The sequence below is a fragment of the Hemicordylus capensis genome, chromosome 6 (assembly GCF_027244095.1).
Source record: "Hemicordylus capensis ecotype Gifberg chromosome 6, rHemCap1.1.pri, whole genome shotgun sequence".
NCBI lineage: Eukaryota > Metazoa > Chordata > Lepidosauria > Squamata > Cordylidae > Hemicordylus > Hemicordylus capensis.
This window is the reverse complement of record NC_069662.1, coordinates 10377944-10390682: the sequence shown is the minus strand read 5'-3', so window position 1 is coordinate 10390682 and position 12739 is coordinate 10377944. Positions and strand designations below refer to the sequence as shown.

The 12739-nt window shown below is 44.3% G+C and overlaps 1 protein-coding gene across 1 annotated transcript; it reads left to right on the top strand.

Moving 5' to 3' along the window:
* The first annotated feature begins 364 nt into the window (after positions 1 to 364).
* LOC128329754 (vomeronasal type-2 receptor 26-like) lies at positions 365 to 11492 on the top strand. Its single transcript, XM_053261378.1, has 6 exons — positions 365 to 585; positions 3209 to 3407; positions 4600 to 5460; positions 5868 to 6095; positions 7484 to 7610; positions 10594 to 11492. The coding sequence occupies exons 1-6, from the start codon at positions 365 to 367 to the stop codon at positions 11490 to 11492; spliced, it is 2535 nt and encodes an 844-aa protein (XP_053117353.1).
* Positions 11493 to 12739: the final 1247 nt, after the last annotated feature.

Below are 12739 nucleotides of genomic sequence, written 5' to 3'. Positions count from 1 at the left end.
TCCTTAAGGCTTCATAAACATGTTTTCTTCCACAATGCTGCAGATTCTGTAACATGGAAGAAGAGATTACCCAGACTGTAATTATCAAGATAACTATTATTTTTCTAATTCTTCAAGTCCCAAAGGAGAAGCAGTTGTCATGTGTAAAATCACAAGCCAAGACTGCAGGAAGTTGCTAATATACCCATGTGATTCAAAGCCAGGACTATAGACACAGGGCTTTCTCAGGCTAACTGCTATTTATTTACATTTTTGAATAATCTGGTCTTTGAATCATTTGAGAGCAGTCAGCCACATCCGGTAGTGCTATTGAAATAAAAAAAGTACACAGGAATTTTGTTTATAATGAAGATTTTCCTGCGAGATGGCAGTGCTTGTGCTATTGGTATTGATGGTGCTGCTGACGCCTGTTGTGTGCATAGTTCCTATTCATAAATGCATCCACAGTGACCCTCTTCCTATTCTTCACAAGTATTATCAGGGAGGCGATTTCATCATTGCTGGTATTATTTCTCAGATCCAAATGTTTCCACCTACGATGACCTTTGAGAAATATCCATCTCTGGAACACTTTGATGATCACGTGTAAGAAGTTGAGTTTTCTTCTAACCATATCTTACTTCTCTAATTATAATATGATCTGGCAGATTGCTGCAGAACATTGGATTTCATTTGTATTTTGCTTCAGATGGGAAGAGATTGATTGGAAATCAATCTTACTCTGTCAATCGGCTGAAACTTCATTAAATTAGTGGAGGTTGAATGGGCTATGTCTGCATTGTCACAAAATTCTAATTTATCTTCAGTTCAGTAGATCTGCTTATTCATTTGTGGATTTTACTTGTTCAGCCTTTTTTTTTTTTTTGCAAAGAATATCAACCATAGTTTATAATTTCTTTGTATAACAGGTATAGCATACAACAATATTTGCATTTTATTATGAATAATGGCACCTATATTCATTGTTGTGCTTCAGGCTTTCTGCAACACCTTGGGGCTATTCTCACGATCGGGGAAAATCGGGCTAGGAAAGCCTAGGCCGATTTTCCCCAATTTTAAGAGCCATGGGGCTTGGCTGCTAGCCCGGTGGTTTTCCAGCGGGTAACCCACTTTGGTAGCCTGCCCCTTAGCTCGGGTTGCGGAGCAAGCACTCCACAAACCCGGGCTATCAGATCTTGAGTAGCCGCAGCAAGGCTCCGCCCTGCACCTACTCACCAGGAGACCCCTGGAGGGGAGATGAAAAGCCGCCTCCGGACTCCGGGGGTCTCTCCAGCATGCCTGGCGCGCTCTCGCAGGGCATGTTGGAACTGGCGGGGGCCAATTGGCCCCCGCTCCCACTAGCCCCTGCCGGCTCCGTCACAGAGTCGGCAATTGTGTGGGCGGCCGTATCCTCCTGGGCTCCTGTGGACTCCTGCAGAGATAATCTGCTGGGAGAGGGGGCTTAGCCTGCTCTCCCCGCAGTTTTGCCAAAAGTGGGTCTCACGGATCATGTGACCCGCCTCCTTGTATATCTGATATCAAGAACAGTAGTATATGCATTGCTTTAACATTTGATTTGTATCGCCCGCCCCGCCCATCTAATGATGTTTCTGACAGATTCTGCAACATAGGCCATATTCACACATAACGCAAAACAGGTTAAATGGGGCAGAGGTTGGGATTTGTGTACGTCTGAATGCATGAAACCGTGGTGACCTGAAATTTACCTTAAATTCCAATCAGAGCATTTCTTTTGGAGTGAGTTTCACCACCCCAACCTGAGGTTTTGTGATGGCAGCATAAAATGTGAACATGACACCACTATAACTGCAATTCCATGCTGTTTCTGGAACCATAATCTTAGAGAGGGTGGCCCAGGCCCATCCGGTATCATGCCTACTCCATGCCTGCGGAACATCTTGCTGGCTGCCTCTCTGAGCACTTGCCCAGCCTCCTGTCTCCAGGCTAATAAGAATTGTAAACTGCCCTGAGCCATTTGGGAAGGGTGGTATAAAAATTGAACATAAATAAATAGATAGATAGATAAATAAATAAATAAGCATTTGCCTTGCAAAAGGGATGCCACCACATCCTCTCCCAAGTATGTCAGCCTGTCAAATGGGAAAGTCACATGTGGATATGCCCTCTTCCCACTCTGTCCCTTGTTCTCTATGCTAAGCAGGTCCCCTCTGGTTTACATTTGAATGAGAGACTACATGTGAGCACTGTAAGATATTTCTCTTAAGGGAAGACCAAAAGGTTCCAAGTTCCCTCCCTGACATCTCCAGGATAGGACTGAGAGAAACTCCTGCCTGTAGCCATTGCAGTCTGTGTGGATAATATTGAGCTTGATGGACCAATGGTCCAACTCAGTAGAAAGCAGCATCCTATGTTCCTTATATTGTCACTAAATAGAGAGGCAATTCTGATGATCAGGCAAAATTGTGCTAGGCAAGCCTAGCCTGATTTCACCTGACCGTGTGAGCCACCGGGCTCGCAGGCAAGCCCGGTGGCTTCCAGGTAGTTAACCCGCCTAACTACCCCTCCACCTAAACCAGGTTTGTGGAGCAAGTGCTCTGCAAACCCAGTTTTTAAAATAGTGAGTAGCCGCGGTTCAGCTCCGCAGCATGGCTACTCGTGAGTAGACCCCCAGCCAGGAGGCTTAAAAGCAGCCTCCCAGTTCGGGGGTCTCTCCAGTATGCCCTGTGTGCTCGTGCAGGGCATACTGGAGCTTCCAGGTGCCATGCAACCCCCGATCCTCCCAGCCCCTGCTGGTTCCGTCCTGGAGCTGGAGAACTGAGGAGGAGGCTTAGCTCGCTCTCCTCACAAACCGCCAGAGGCTCTTCTCACCGACTGTGAGAAGAGCCTCAGAGACTTACAATGTGAGGTTTGTTTATTTATTTGTTTGTTTGTTTATATTTGCATCTCTAGGCGGTTTACAACTAAAACTGTCCAGTACTAGGGGTATTTATACCCCTTTCAGACTTTTTTTTTTTGGAAGCAACTACTGATATACCTGTACATATGCATGGTGTAAAATAGGTCTATGTGTATTTGGAATAGAGGTGTAGTCAATATCATCGCACTCTGATGAAGCATGTCAATCTCATGCTAGGTTCCTGACTCCCAACTACCAGCACATCCTGGCCTTGGTATATGCTGCAAAGGAGATCAATGGAAACCCCCAGATCTTACCCAATGCCACACTGGGCTTTGACATCTATAACAGCCATTTCAGTGTAAGCTGGACCTATCTTGCCTCAATGGAACTTCTCTTCAGGAGGGGCAGTTTCCTTCATAACTACAACAGATTCATCCCAAACTACAAGAGTGATTTCGAAAATATTCCAGTAGCAGTAATTGGGGGACCTAACTCTTACATCTCTCTCTATATAGCAACCACCCTATGTCTCTACAAGATTCCACAGGTAGGGTGTATATATGAAACATGGCTATGTAACTAGCCATTATGGGTTTTCTTGCCCTTTGGATGCAATTTTCTTATTTGGAGTAAAGGGACTGTGGTTCTAATAAATAGGAATAGAAATACAACAAATATTTATATCCTGCTTTTCAACCACAGTTCCCAAAGCAGTTTACATAAATAGATATAAAGGGAAGGAAGGAAGGAAGGAAGGAAGGAAGGAAGGAAGGAAGGAAGGAAGGAAGGAAGGAAGGAAGGAAGGAAATCTGATGTTCTAGAAAGCAGAACATGAGGCACTTTGTGTGATTGCTGTGAAGCGCCTCAGTGAGGTCTGTGAGGAGAGCAGGCTTAGCCCACTTTCCTCCACAGACGATAGGCCACCCACATGACTGCCAACTCTGTAACGGGGATCAGGGGCATCATCGCTGTGGGGATCGGGGGGATCCTGGAGAGACCCCTGAGCTTGCAGCCTCCCAGCTGGGGGTCTACTCATGTGTCGCCGCAAACCGTGGCAACACACAAGCAACAAAATGAGGTTAACAGAGCACTCGCTTGGGTGTTTTAGGCAAGCTAGCCGCCTTGGGAGTACCGTGAACCCAGTGGTCTTCACAATCCCTCCCTTAGCCCACTTTTCATTGATCGTGGAAATAGTCTCCATATCTAATTGTTTTACATCATAGGATAGTAGATATTAGGAGGAACCTCCTAATATAAGGAGGAACCTCTTAACAATAAGAGCAGTTTGATGATGGATTCAGTTACCAAGGGGAAGGTTGGACTCTCCTCACTGTAAATCTTCAAGAAGAGGTTGGACAGTCTTCTGCTGAGGGTGCTCTAGCTCTTGATTTTCTTCCATCTAGCTGGAGTTTGGATTAGGTAACCTACAATTACTATTTAATTAAAAAAAATGTGTATACTGTATTTCCACACAAATGTTCTCAAAGCAGTTCACCTAGCAAAAGATATGAGAACATAGTTCCAGCATCAAAATTGCATGATTTTGATATAGAAAGTATATCATCATCATCATCATCATCATCATCATCATCATCATCATCATCATGAATTCGATTTCTATACTGCCCTTCCAAAAACAGCTCAGGGCAGTTTAAAACATTTAAACGGCAACAACAAAAATACACACAGAATTTACTTTGGAACTAAACCTTTACTGGTTTTTTTGTTGCTATCTTTAGATCATATATGGCTGTGCTCCAGTGATTAATAGTGAAACAGAAGGAGGTTTCTTCCACCAGATGTTTCCAAATGACTTGCAGCAGTATAAGGGGATTCTCCCCTTACTGTTGCATTTTGCATGGACATGGATTGGGGTGATGTTTAAGAGTGAAAACAGTACAGAAAGATTTATAGAGAATGTGCTTCCAATGTTCTCACAGTATGGCATTTGCACTGACTTCATTGAGAGAACCCCAAAGCAAACGTTTTCCACTCATGTCAGTGAAATGGAGGTGGAGGTGATGAAAACAATGCACGTTGTTATGGGAAGCACTGCCAATGTGGTCCTTGTACATGGTGAAATTCAGACCATGTTGACACTGAGACTAATGTACAATTATGCAAAATTTGAAGGTGTCCCAATGAAGAACAAGGACAAAGTTTGGATTATGACAGCCCAGATGGGTTTCTCATCACTTCCCTATCAAAGATATTCAAACATAGATTTCCTCCATGGTGCTATATCATTTGCAATGCACTCAGAAGAGCCATTAGGATTCCAGACATTTCTAGAGATAAGAAACCCGACCTCAGAAAAAGAAGATGGATTTATAAGGGAATTCTGGGAACAGGCATTCAACTGCTTTTTCTCCAGCTCTGAGATAGAGGAGAAGACTGAGGGAACCTGCACTGGAGAGGAGAAGCTGAAGACTCTTCCAGGGTCTGTTTTTGAAATGCACATGACTGGCCTCAGCTATAGCATCTTCAATGCTGTCTATGCTGTGGCGCATGCATTGCATGCAATGCATTCCTCAATCTTCAAACACACAGAGATTCCAAGTGGAGAGAGGTGGAAGCTTCTGAATCAATGGCCATGGCAGGTAATGTCAGTTGTAGGAGAGTAAAGGAATGTTGTGCCCGTCAAGTCGATGTCGACTCCTGGTGACCCCAGAGCCCTGTGGTTTTCTTTGGTAGGAGAGGTTTACCATTGCTGTCTCCAGTGCTGTATGAGATTATGCCTTTCAGCACTTTCCTATATAGCTGCTGCCCGATATAGGAGTTTCCCATAGTCTGGGAAACATAGCAGTGGGGATTTGAACCGGCAACCCCTTGCTCCCTAGGCAAGTTACTTCCTTGCTGTGCCATTAGGTGGCTGGTCTTGTGGATGTATCTAAGCATTTTTAGGTACTTAGATGCTTTCTTCCTATTTTACTATTATTACTGTTCCTAATTCTGCAATGCATGATCTTTGAATCTCTTTTAATTCTCCCCCCAACCTTCAATTTAGCTCAATCACTTTCTAAGGCATGTCTCATTCAACAACAGTGCTGGGGAAAAGGTTTCCTTTGATGAAAATGGGGAATTAATAGGTGGATTTGACATTATCAACTGGGTCACGTTCCCAAACCGGTCCTTCCTAAGAATCAAAATTGGAAAAGTGGATCCACTGGTTGGCCCAAAGAACAGGTTTGTTCTTCATGAAGATGCCATTGTGTGGCCCAGCAGGTATAACCAGGTAAGTATAACCATCCAACTATCCATGGAAGAACAGAACATCCAGACTTCTCACTACTGGCTAGCACAGTACGGGCTAGCACAGTGTCTTTGCAGTGCTGCTTACTCAGGGTGTTAGCCATGGGTGTTTGCCCAGAGAAGAGCATTCCAGAGCTTGAGAGGCAACATTGAGAAGGCTCTTTCTCAGGCTTCCATTCCCGCCTTCCTTTCCCGTCCACTTTCAGACAAAACAGTCTCTGACTGTAGTCTCACTGACTGCAGAAAGGAGGGGGAACTGGCTGCTTCTTATTTAATGAAGGACAGCCCCAGCAGCCAATAGCAGCAGGAGGGAGGGAGGAACTTCTTCCCCCAACCCCAGCTGCAGGAGGGGGAAACTGCAGGTCCAGCATTCGGACATAACACTGGCACCACCAAACTGGAGGTCTAGACAGCCGACCATACTTCAAATCAAAGGTACAAAGTGGAGTTCAGGGAGGGAAAGTGTGGGTCCATTTCTTGACCAAACTGGAGTTGCTCGCATTCGGATGTACAGTTAGTAAAAACAAAAGTGAATGGAACTCCAGTTTTGTGTTACATGTGAATGTGGCCTCAGTGTTTCCAGTCTGCATTAATAAATAAATAAATAAATAGTCCTTTAGAGTAACTCCTGAATTTTACTATTAACTATGTCTGGATGCCAGCCAGTGAAACAGCACTTGATTTATTGATATACTATATATTGCATATAATGTATGAGGTGTATGATATGGGTCATTCTGCTTAGATTCTCTTATTTGTAGCTAAGATGTTTTTCTTTGTGTTTCAACCCATTATTGTTTACTTTTTCTATTTATCAGTCATAAATAATGGCCCACACAAAGCACAGTGTTAGATGGAGGTAGTGCTGTTGCTATTGCAAGAGTCAGAAACTACCTTGACACAGCTGTGAAAGAGCTGTTTCATTTGCATGGTTTTTGGCAGTGGTGCAAGACCGCTCTTGAACATCTTCAGCCCAGTTAAGACATTGTGCTCTATGAGTGTACAGATTTCTGCACACTCATACATGTGTTTGTGTGATGTTTGAGCCTGTGTACCTTGTAAAAGTGTGTTCATTTTAAAAGTGATTCTGGTTACAGGCCCTTCAAATAGGAAGTGTACCTCTGTACCTGCATTCAACATAACATGCAAATGACTGTAGTTGTGTAAGGATCTGTACCTGTGTACACTGTACACTCGTACAAGTGTTGAACATAACATGTGAATGGGCTTTACATTGACATTGTTTCTGACCCATGCAACAGCACAGATGATCATACTGCCATATGCCTAACAGTGAATTGTATGTGGGCCTATTTTTTTTGTTTGTTTGTTTCAAAGGAACTCCTATTCTCCTTTTTCCTTTATGGACAGGTAATACCCCTTTCTCTGTGCAATGACAATTGCTGTCCTGGATATAGTAAGGTCAAGGTGGAAGGCAAGCCATTTTGCTGCTATGACTGCCTTCCATGTCCAGAAGGGAAGATCTCAGACCAGATGAGTAAGAAATGTTATGTACACTGTCAAAAATATTAGCTTCAATTCTGCATGAGTGTGTCAGTATTGGTGCTGGTGACTTCTTATAATAGAAATGAAGGTCATTCAAACATTCAAAAACTGTGTTCAACCCAGGTTTGGGAGCTGTGTGCTCCCAATTTTTGGTTGTGTGGAAGCATGTTAAGAGGAAAACCTGGGTAGAACACCACTAGCTTTGATGGCTTTAAAAGGGCCTTAGACAAATTAATGGAGGACAGGTCTATCAACGGCTACAAATCTGTGTGTATCTGCTATAGGGCACCTCCAGCCCCAGAGGCAAGATGTCTCTAAATATCAGTTGCAGGGGAGCAACAGCAGGAGAGAGGACATTCCCTCACTTCCAGTTTCCCTCACTTCCAGTTCCAGAGGCATCTGGTGGGCCACTGTGTGAGACAGGATACTGGACCAAATAGGCCTCTGGCCTGATCCAGCGGGGCTGTCCTTATGTACTTATGCTTTTAATAATCCATATATGAAGACTTTGGTTTAAATCTGTTCATACTGACTGTTGCTGATAAGTTGCCAACAAGTTCTTTAGAAAATTGCTTTGCAAGCCTTATGCAAAGGGAAGTTCATTTGTTTGTTTGTTTGTTTTTGAATTTCTGTACCGCCTTTCATTAAAATAATCTCAAGGTGGTTTACAAAACATTCAACAATATAAAACCATAAAAACTACACAATAAGAATTAAAATGAAATATAAAATCTTTCATAAAATATTTCATTTTAAAAAAATATAAAATATATTCATAGCCAGACTAGCTATGGGCCAGACAGATGAATTTGGATGGGTACAAATAAATTAGGCAGATTAGATACCTAAGTAGCTTATTTTATAATGAGAAAAAACACAAGAACACAGATGGGATCCCCCTCTCCCAAGAGCTGGCCCTCTGGTCCTAGTCAACTGACTGGTGAAGTAACCTAATTCAGATATATATTTGCAAATGATGCAACAATCAGCAATTCATAATTTTTGCAAACAAGACAATTGCACTCAAATTTTAATTATATTTGAAAATGACATCTTTCTGATTAACATGAATGGTATCTTCTACTTAGATATCAGTGAGGCGATTCTCATGACCACCAAAAAGTGGGCTAAGGGAGCCTAGCCCGCTTTTGGGCAGTCATCTGCTGCAATGGGAGCTGTGTGGCAAACCCCTCTAATTCCCTTTCTCCTTAGCCCAGGTTAACAGAGTGAGTGCTCCGCTAACCAGGGTTTTTTGGTCCTGTGTTGCCACAGCACAGCTCCGCGACACTGCAATACATGAGTAGACCCCCAGCCGGGGGGGCTGCAAGCAGCCTCCCAGGCTTGGGGTCTCTCCAGGATGCCCCGCGCACTTGCCTGGAACTTCTGGGGGCCGCATGGCCCCTGATCCCTGTAGCCCCCGCCGGCTCCATGATGGAGCCGGCAGTCATGTGGGAAGCCGATCTGGCTGCCCAGGGCAACTCTGGTGCTTGTCTGCGGGGAGAGCGGGCTAAGCCCACAAACCCCCTAGAGGCGAGTCTCACTGATTGTGAGACTCGCCTCAGCATTTTGTAGAGCAGGGGAGAGAGACATGTTGGTTGAAGGAATTCTGGCTGATGTATACGGATAGTATTGAGAATCTTTGTATTTGCTTTGTATTTGTATTTGATAATCTTGTTGTTCTTTTTCTCCTTTTCTGTGTATATCTTTATTAAAACAAGTGTGTGTGTGTGTGTGTGTGTGTGTGTGTGTGTGTGTGTGTGTGTAATCTACCAAAACTTAACAAGTATCTCAAAATCATCCCCTCTGGAGGCGAAGACCTTCCCCTGAGACAAGGCACTATAAGAGTTTAAGCCATGGGTTTGATTTTGGGACTTTTGTCCCCTTTAGGGGATTTTTTCTCTCCTTTTTAGAACTTTTCTCCTCTTATTTGAACCTTTCCCTTTTTGAATCTTTCCACTTCCTGAACTTTGCACCTTACTTTGGGCTTGAAACTCTAGCTATACTTTTTTATTTTTATTTTTATTTTCCGTTGGGTCTCATGTTTCAGATTCTATCCTTTGAGTTGCTGTCTGATTTGCAGTTTGATTAGGCAGGAGTGGTGTGATACCTACTAAATTCTTCAATATGTCTAGACTTTTAAAGGTTAGCTCTTCTAACCTATCCTAAATGTAACCCGAATAAAAGGTTAATTTGATTAGTGTGTGCTTCATTTTCTGGGCAGTGGGCAAGCAACTGGTCAGGACCAAATAATCCCATAGCTAAAATCTGGCTACTGGGAAATATTAGTAATCAAAAATTCTAACAAGTTCTATGGTGGTGTTTTCAATGTTTAGTTATTTATTTATTCAACACATTTATACCATGCTCCCCCCCAGGATACTACTGCTCGACACGGTTCACACCATTTATAAATCAGATAAAATATAAATAAAAAGAATAAAATAAATAAATGAAATTTGAAAAAATGTTAAGTATTAGGGAGCTGTGGAATATCCCATCCCCACTTTGGATGCAAAGTGGTTGTGGCTTTTGAACCATCAGCAGTTCTGAGGAAGGCAATTTCAACAGGTGGGATTAGGGTTTTCTTTCTTTCTTTTTCATAATTGAATTAAATAATCACTACTCCAATTCTGTGGAGAAAGACTCAATGAGACTGAGTACTTAAAAAAGCCCACAAATCTCATTTTCTGAAGCAAGATGTGTGTTATGTGAAAGCAGTCCCCACCTCCCTGCAGTCGAGGTGCTGTCAGTTTGATCTGAAGCTCTGGAACTGTTCCAGATATCCTTTTCCCTTGCTTGTAAGTCACAATGTGAGCTAAAATTCTACTGGAGAAGGAATTCTGCACCATCACCACAGGATCTATCCAATTTGAAATGAGCTGTGTTTATGCAATGTTTTGTGATATTTCAGCTTGCTTACTGCAATCCAAAATATATGATACTTCCACATAGAGAAACCATATATTCTTTTCCAGACATGGATCATTGTTTTCAATGTGCCGAAGATCATTATCCAAACAATGACCAAAATGGGTGCATTCCAAAAGTTATCACCTTCTTGTCCTATGAAGAACCTCTGGGAACCAGTTTGGCCGCTTCTGCTCTTTCCTTTACTTTCATCACAGCTTTGGTGTTTGGGATCTTCATTAAGCACCAGGACACTCCCATTGTCAAAGCCAACAACCGGAACCTTACCTACACGCTCCTCATCTCTCTCCTGCTCTGCTTCCTTTGTCCCTTGCTCTTCATAGGCCAACCTGGGAAACTGTCATGCCTCTTTCGACAAACTGCATTTGGCATCATCTTCTCCGTGGCAGTTTCTTGCATTCTGGCCAAAACCATCATTGTGGTTCTAGCCTTCATGGCTACTAAACCAGGGTCCAGGATGAGGAAATGGGTGGGGAAAAGACTGGAAATCTTCATTGTTCTTTCCTGTTGCCTCATTCAGACACTGATTTGTACTGCATGGCTGACAATCTCTCCCCCTTTCCCAGATGTTGACATGCATTCAATAAATGAAGCAATTGTCCTGGAATGTAATGAGGGTTCACCTCTCATGTTCTACTGTGTCTTGGGCTTTTTGGGCTTCCTGGCTGTTGTCAGCTTCACTGTGGCTTTTCTAGCTAGGAAGCTACCTGACAGTTTTAACGAGGCCAAATTTATTACTTTCAGCATGTTGGTTTTCTGTAGTGTTTGGTTGTCATCTATTCCAACCTATCTTAGTACCAAAGGAAAATACATGGTGGCTGTTGAGATCTTCTCCATCTTAGCCTCTGGTTTTGGATTACTGAGTTGCATCTTTCCCCCCAAATTCTATATTATTGTGGTGAGGCCTGATTTGAACATAAAGGAGAAGTTGATGAGTATCAAATAAGCTATAAACATTTTAGTGTTTAACAACCATCGTTGGCTGCTCCAGGTAGATTTAACTCTGAGGGGCTATTCTGACGATCGGCAAAAATTGGGCTAGGAGAGCCTAGCCTGATTTTTGACGATCGTAAGAACCACTGGGTTCGGCTGCGAGCCCAGAGGTTCTGGAGCGGGTAACCCGCTCAAGAACCCCTGCCCTAAAACCAGGTTTGCGGAGTGAGCGCTCCACAAACCTGGTTTTAATAATTGTGAGTAGCCACAGCACGGCTTTGCACTATGCCTACTCATGAGGATACCCCCAGCGGGGAGGCGAAAAGCCGCCTCCCAGCTCTGGGGGTCTCACCAGCATGCCCTGCGTGCTCGTGCAGGGAATGCTGGAGCTTGCGGGGGCCAATCGGTCCCCATTCCCCTCAGCCCCCGCCGGCTCCGTCTCGGAGACAGCAACTGTATGGGCAGCTGATCCAGCCGCCCAGGGCTCCCTCTACTCTTGTGAGTGGGGAGAGCGGGCTTAGCGCACTCTTCCCGCTCACCGCCACAAACCGGGTCTCATGGATCGTAAGACCCTGTCCTGAATGAGGCTATTCACATGCATGTGTAAAACCAGGCTAAAGGAGCCCAGCCCGATTTTGCACATGTGCTTGAACTGCTGAGATCGGGCCGATCCCGGTGGCAACATGGCAGCAAACCTTCCTAAATAGCCACTCATTGAAACGAGGTTAAGGGAGCGAGCCCTCCCTTAACTCCATTTTTCTGATCATCTGGCAGCCATGGCTGCTTGCTGCATGAAGCCCAGGGACAGCAGGAGGGATCCCCATGATGCACTGTGCACTCACGTGAGGCATCACGGTATTTCCCAGGGCCGGGATGACACATCTCGCCCCCTGGCCCTCCCTGCTGCCTCAGGGAGTCAAGCCCGATTTTTGCTGCTCCTGTGCTGCAACTGGAGTTACACGGCTTCGGGCAGCCAGCCTCTTAAATGACTCACACACCCCATTAAATGCATTTAGCAGAGTGTGCAATCCGCTAAACCCAGCTTTTGGTCAACTCACAAGTAGACCCCCAATGAGGAGGGTATAATAAGACTCCCACTGTAGGGGGGCTCCACAGAATGTGTGTGAGGCATTCTGGGATGTCTGGGGGCCGGGAGACCCCTGATCCCCGATGCCCCTACCGGCTCCGTGATGGAGCTGGTAATTGTGTGGGCAGCCAATCTGGCTGGCCAGGGCAAGCTGCCTGTTCATGTGTAGGGAG